Source organism: Carassius gibelio, chromosome A18, assembly GCF_023724105.1.
Source record: "Carassius gibelio isolate Cgi1373 ecotype wild population from Czech Republic chromosome A18, carGib1.2-hapl.c, whole genome shotgun sequence".
Taxonomy (NCBI): Eukaryota; Metazoa; Chordata; class Actinopteri; order Cypriniformes; family Cyprinidae; genus Carassius; species Carassius gibelio.
In genome coordinates this window covers 27,678,594-27,684,950 of record NC_068388.1, presented here as the reverse complement: position 1 = coordinate 27,684,950, position 6,357 = coordinate 27,678,594, and the positions used below count along the sequence as shown (strand labels likewise).

Genomic DNA, 6,357 nt, shown 5'->3' with positions numbered 1-6,357 from the left:
TGCTTCAAACTTCATCAGAATAATGTTAAAACACAGCCGATATAAATCTGCAAGGGGGATATTGATATCTAAAAAATTGTTGGCGTGGCAACATGTCAAACTGGAATACTTCTCAGGTGATTTTGAGGCAAATAACATACTTAGAATTTCACAAAACTCTGAACACACATCAGTATTTCTGATAGGAACTTAAATTGTGAATGGATTTTGGATAGCTTGAATGGTTTTGCCGTGGTGATTTTTTTAAATGACCTTACAAAGGGAATCATTATTGTATTTTTAAATTGCAGCTTCCAAACACGTCAAATAATTTTTTTCATACAGATGAAAAAGTCATTCTGAGGAAATATGCATAGTTTCACGACTTTACAACACTGTATGGATAACAGAAAATTAAAAAACTGTCAGACATCTCACTCTGTCCATCTGTTTGAGTATATGTGCTTCAGACTTCCATTGTCTGAGAGAAATAGCGCCCCTACAGGTTCAATTCCCGAACTTTTACTTTCACTTTTAAATCGTTTAAAAATACAAATAAATACTTAGATTTAATTCACACTGACAAGCTAAACCAACATATCTGATTATTACCGGTTCAGGGCTCATGGATAAATTATTTCTGGCCAGAGATACCTGAGAAATAGGAGAGATGAATCACCGTTGTGATCACGAGCGTCTGGAGTAAAGAGCTCAGAGAAAACGAATTTATTCCTGTTTTAAAGCTTTTAAAAATAAATTATTACAGCGATATCACACAATCAACCAATAGGCTATATGCACACTCACTTCCGCATTCCAAGTCGGCCAGCCAGGTTACATCCGGCGTCGACGGCGCACATAGCGTCAATAACAACTATGGCATTTTTCACTCGGTCCCTTCAAGATGTCCCAAAGGTAACGGTCAACGACGTGAGTCGAATCATACAAAAGTTATGTCACACTTCGACAACCAAGAAAGAGAAGGGCTTCAAATTGTATGTGTCAAGCTACATCGACAATTTTGAAGGTAAGATCTGGACGTGTTCTGTGTTTACATGCCCATAGCATGCATGCTATCTAGTGCTAGCGCAGCAGGTGCAGCGTAGGCTATGTTTACTATTATGTGTCAATCACAGCCAATTTTCCTAACGCCTTTGTCAATGTCAGTTTCAAACAAGGATTCAAGCACAGGAGAGGTAACGATTAGGGCTGAGTGCTACAGATCTATGAGGAAAAGCCAAAAGCCTCACAGCTTAAGCGTAAGAGAAAGTTATACTGCAGGTTCAGCGCAGATTGGTTCATGGTTCATGGTTCATGAGACAGGTTACGTTTGGCAGATCAAAGTTTCTGTGAATCATTGCATCTAATAATGCTAAAGGTTATTTTAAAGACAAATTTCATTTACCATACCATAAATAACACTGGTGTGTTGGAATATTTATCGATATTTAAATATGTACGCTAATCACTGGGATTCACAGAAACTGAGTTCCGTTTTGTCACTGCATTGACACACGTTCTGTGTCCACTGTTGGGGATGATGAGTAAAGTGAGATAAATAATAATATAAATAATATTGTGGCTACAATTTTAGCTCATACAAATTGTTTAGTAGTTATTAATTGTTTTAGTAGTTAATAATTATATGTCGATGGTTCAAATTTGTTTGTTTTGTTAAACATTCTCACTGTACTCATGTATTCTCTTTTTAAAAAACTGCACTTTTATTCTATTATAACAGATTTGTGTATTTTCAGATTGTGCTTGGGGATGCCCTTCCTGTGCAGCTACAAAGCTGCCAGTGTACCTGTGTGGCAGGTACAGCTGTGTGTAATCATGTGGCAGCACTGTTGTACCAGACTGCACATTATTGCCAGCTTAGCATCACCTCTGTTCCCCCAACACACAGCTGCACAGAGACTGAACAGAAGTGGCATAAGCCAAGATCCATGGTAACTAATGTTTTTAACAGGGTACTTTTCTACTTAATTTTCTATTTATGGATGTTTGTGTTTATTGAAAACCTTTTTTGTTCAAATGCAGGGTGTTAAACCTGGTCTTGTAAATGACATGGTGATTCTTTCAGCCAGACCCAAGGAACGAAAACTGATGGAAGGCATTAGGTTAGTATTATTTTTATTATCATTAAAGGAACACTCCACTGTTTTTTCATATTAAACTATGTTATTCCCTTAACTAAGATGAGTTGATGCATACCTCTCTCGTCTCAGTGCGTGCACTTAATTGCTCTGGATAACTATAATGGATAACTATAATGTATGGCAGAATAGCACTTGGGAACACTACTATATTTGCACTTGGGAGCACTTTGACTCGGCGCAGTAATATCATCACTCCTAAAAGGATATTTCTGTGGATATTACTGCGCCGAGTCAAAGTGCTCTCAAGTGCAGATATAGTAGTAATGCATTTTCTGTAGTAATCAGTGAGACCTCAGATAAAGTAATAATCTCATCATATGATACATTGTATGTTTAAATAAATAAAGCTTTTTTTTTTGTTATTTTGTTCATTCAACTTATATGTAACTTACTTTATGGCTCATTTTAAAAAATTAAATAAAAAAAAAAAACATTATTTTGTTTTTTCCATAGGAGCAACTTGTATAAGGGTGTCAGTTCAGCTCTGCCTGAACTTTCCACACTCAGGGTGGATGAAGTCTACCATGATGTTCCAAGTGATGTGGCTCCACTGATAACAACTATGGCTATGGACATTAATGTTCCTCTGGTTGACTCTGCATTTGGAAAAGTGCAAGAAGGAAGTGTGTTATCCTATCATATGCCAGCAAAAAGAGTTCCAAAAACCTGTCCCCACACAGATGCTCCTTCTCCCCCACAGCTGCCACTTCAGGGTTACAGGCTGGGACCCGCTACCTGCTCTTTTGTCTGCACTGAACATCAGCAGCACCACATGATGTCCCTGGAAACAACATTAGAGAACGCACACAAAATTGCCAACAGCACAAAAGAGCAGAGTTCCTGCATCGAGTGGCACCAACTGAGGCGGCCCCGCATCACCTCCTCCAAGTTCAGAGAGGTATGTCACACCAGGGCACAGAGCTCTGTTGAAAATCTTGCCAAAAGACTTCTGAGACCTAGCCATCAGACTGCCGACATGAGGAGGGGGCTTGACATGGAACCTGCAGCAGTAGAGGAGTACTGCAGAGTAAGGGAGGTTAACCACTATCCCTGCGGCTTTCTTATCCACCCTGATGCACCCTGGATGGGGTCATCACCTGATGGCATTGTGTACGATCCAAAGGGGCAGACAGTGTTTGGCCTTGTTATTTCTCTTACTGGCAGTAACTCTTATTAGTTCAATCCATTTCAAAATATTTGTACATATATATTGATTCAAGTTTTTATATTTTTTCTTAATTGTATTACTATGTTTCTTGTTGTATTAATACTAATCTATTATTAAATTACATGTTACATGTTCTTCCGATTAATTTTTTTGATAATTGGTTACCTAAAAATAGTATTTTATAACTGTTGTTTGTAAATTGGGAGCCCTAAATAAATGTTATTCAGTAAATAATTCACTGTGCATGAAAGTATTATTCTTATATTACAGATGGCTTAAAAGCATTGGTGAGGTAAAGTACATATAACATGCAAATAATTCAGTAGTTCTTTATTCAAAGAGTATGTGCAATGTACAGCAGTGCATACATAACATTAATTATAAAATTCAATTTATACAAAGTAATTTACAAAGGTACATTTAAAGAAAGTAGTTATACAAATGGTCATAGGTTATTAATTCTTATTTTTTTCTACTGCTGCTACTCTGGCTTCTTTGCCCAAGCCTTTACAAGAGGCCCGTTTTCATAGTTCGTCAGAAGACATGCAACAGTATACAGCTGATTAATGTTGCCAAAAAGCCGAAGTGGAATCTCTGTGTCAAAGAACTTGTGTTCCTTAACACGCCGTATGAGGCGCTCAACATGCACCCTGAGGCGTGCAATTGCTTGGGTCTCCCTGACCTCACAGGCAGACATCTGGGATCTTCCAGAGAGAAATGCTGGCCTATAAATCTTGCAAGGTACAAGGTCATCAACCAGAAAACCTCGGTCGACCATGATGGCCATTCCAGGTCTCAAAAGGGAGAGAATTCCAGACTCACGCGTGATCTGTTTGTCACTGATGGAACCAGCGTACAGTTGAGAAATAAATGTGACCGCCCCATGAGGAGCCACTCCAAGCAGCCCTTTGAGAGTACAGTGGGACTTGTATGCTGAGAACATTTCACTTTGGAGAAGAGGTGATGAAGGGCACTGGCACCTTAGCTCTGTGCAGTCCAGGATGACTGTAGTGTCTGCATAGTCCTTAAACTCAGCTGGCAGATGTGCCCTTATTTTCTCCTCTGGTATCCAGATCCTCACAGACCCTAGCACAGTGTACAGAAAGTTGCTCCATGTTGTAATGATCCGACTGACTGTGGACTGGTGGACTCCATACCGGTCAGCAAGATCACGCTGTTTTGAACCCAGTGCCAGGTAATTGAGAAACATGAACATCTCATCAATGGGCTGCAGGAAACGAGTCTGTTCAAAAGAAAAACAATTTGCGTTATGTTTCTCTCAACCTCTATTAGCCCTGATCTTTGTTAAAGGGATAGTTCACTTCAAAATGAAAATCATATACTCAGTGAATTTCTTTCTTTCTTCAAAATATCTTCATTTGTGTTCAGCAGAAGAAAGAAATTCATACAGGTTTGAAACAACTTGAGGGTGAGTATATGATGACAGAATTTTAATTTTGAAGTGAACTATCCCTTTAAGTTTTATTGTATGGGCCATGTAAATAACTACTTACTACAGTGGAACTTGGCTCTGTAAAGGTGCCTCTCTGTGCTTGTGTCACACTGACCATATTTGGCAGTGATGGCTCTATTAAGGCCCAGAATCTCATCAGCAGGTCATAGGATGCAAATCTAAATAAATACAATTCAGATATAATCATTTAAATATTATATCAGTGTATACTATGATATTACTTGGAAGCATTTCAAATATACAACTCTGTTAGCCTTCCTCTCTCCCTCTCTCTCTCACACACACACACACACACACAACTATATCTGTTGTTGCAAAAGTAACGTTACTACAGAACAATCTGATATCTTACCTTGTGAAAAAACGTATGTCCTTGTCTGAGGCAGCAAAACGATGAATTCCAAAGCGCTGATTCATTGTCAGCTTCTCGACGTGTTCCCTCAGCTTGAGAATCTCATCTCTGAGAGACATGTTGTCATCAAGGGCTAAATCAACAACTGCAGGATCTGAAGCCGAAGCGTAGTCGTGGTCCATAGGGATATCAGCTTTCTCGCCTGCGTCGCCGTCATCCTCCGTCATCGGAGGCGGACGCTCTCTCCTCTCCCACACCCCCGGTCGTGAAGTGGGAAGGGTGAAATTGTTCCACTCAAACAGTGCTGGGACAGCTCCCTTGTTTAATAGCCGCCTCCCCGTCTCTGATAAGGGCTCACGAACATCATCCTTGTTAAAATGTCGGCTACATACTCGGGAGTAACTGTGAATTTGTCCCTCCGGATAGCTACAAGCCATTTTCGCCTGATTTCCGCGTCAGATGGAAATGTATGAAAACTAAGTAAACTGTTGTACTTGCTCGAAGCTTGACACAGAGGCACACAACAATGCTCGGCTGTACTATAGATGGTTCGCTGAAATTTGAACGTTTTCTTACTAGTCATATTGTAGTTGCTGTTATATCGCTTTGTAAACAATCGCCTCAGCGCGAGCGGAAATGGCTTAGCAGGCTGAGATTTTAGCGGAAGTACGTCATCACCTCCGTGTGCATATAGCCTATTAGAACACACCAAGAGCTAAATTAAGATGTTTTTGAACTGTTTGTGTGAAAATGAAATATTTGTGGCTGCCTATCTGAAATCACCGCTCCGATCAGCGCGTACAGTGTCGAGCTCAAAACAAACGTATTTATTCTGGTTTAAGAGCTTTTTAAAATAAAATATTACCACAAATGCACACAATAAACCCACTGTAACACAACAAGAGGTAAATGCAGGTGTTTGTGACCAGTTTAAGAGTGCAAGACTATTTGAAAGCGCGACTGGCAGAATAACATATATCTCTCGAGCTGCAGGATTCTGGCTTTCGTCGTACGAACGAACACATCACGGACAAGATTATTTCAAAACACATAATAGCTTGGCGAATATAAACGAAAACAGCCACGTGAACATAAACTGGATCTACTGGATTTGAAAATTAAAGTGACCACATTTACCACTTGCTTCTGTCTTCAATTTTAATCTATATAAAAAAGGAAACTCATTCGACTTGGCTGCTTTTTTAATGTGTGCGTACTTATT

At 39.5% G+C, this 6,357-nt stretch overlaps 2 protein-coding genes across 2 annotated transcripts; one reads left to right on the top strand and one right to left on the bottom strand.

Annotated features, from left to right (window-relative positions):
* The first annotated feature begins 766 nt into the window (after positions 1 to 766).
* Positions 767 to 3,318, top strand: LOC127934427 (uncharacterized). Its single transcript, XM_052531802.1, has 3 exons — positions 767 to 1,931; positions 2,023 to 2,102; positions 2,595 to 3,318. Exons 1-3 carry the CDS (start codon positions 1,929 to 1,931, stop codon positions 3,316 to 3,318), a joined length of 807 nt encoding a protein of 268 aa, XP_052387762.1. The 5' UTR covers positions 767 to 1,928.
* Positions 3,319 to 3,624: 306 nt separating this feature from the next.
* LOC127934054 (uncharacterized) lies at positions 3,625 to 5,836 on the bottom strand. The gene is made up of 3 exons (XM_052531237.1): positions 5,136 to 5,836; positions 4,824 to 4,941; positions 3,625 to 4,552 (listed from the first exon to the last, which is right to left on the bottom strand). Exons 1-3 carry the CDS (start codon positions 5,570 to 5,572, stop codon positions 3,791 to 3,793), a joined length of 1,317 nt encoding a protein of 438 aa, XP_052387197.1. The 5' UTR covers positions 5,573 to 5,836; the 3' UTR covers positions 3,625 to 3,790.
* Between the last annotated feature and the right edge of the window lie 521 nt (positions 5,837 to 6,357).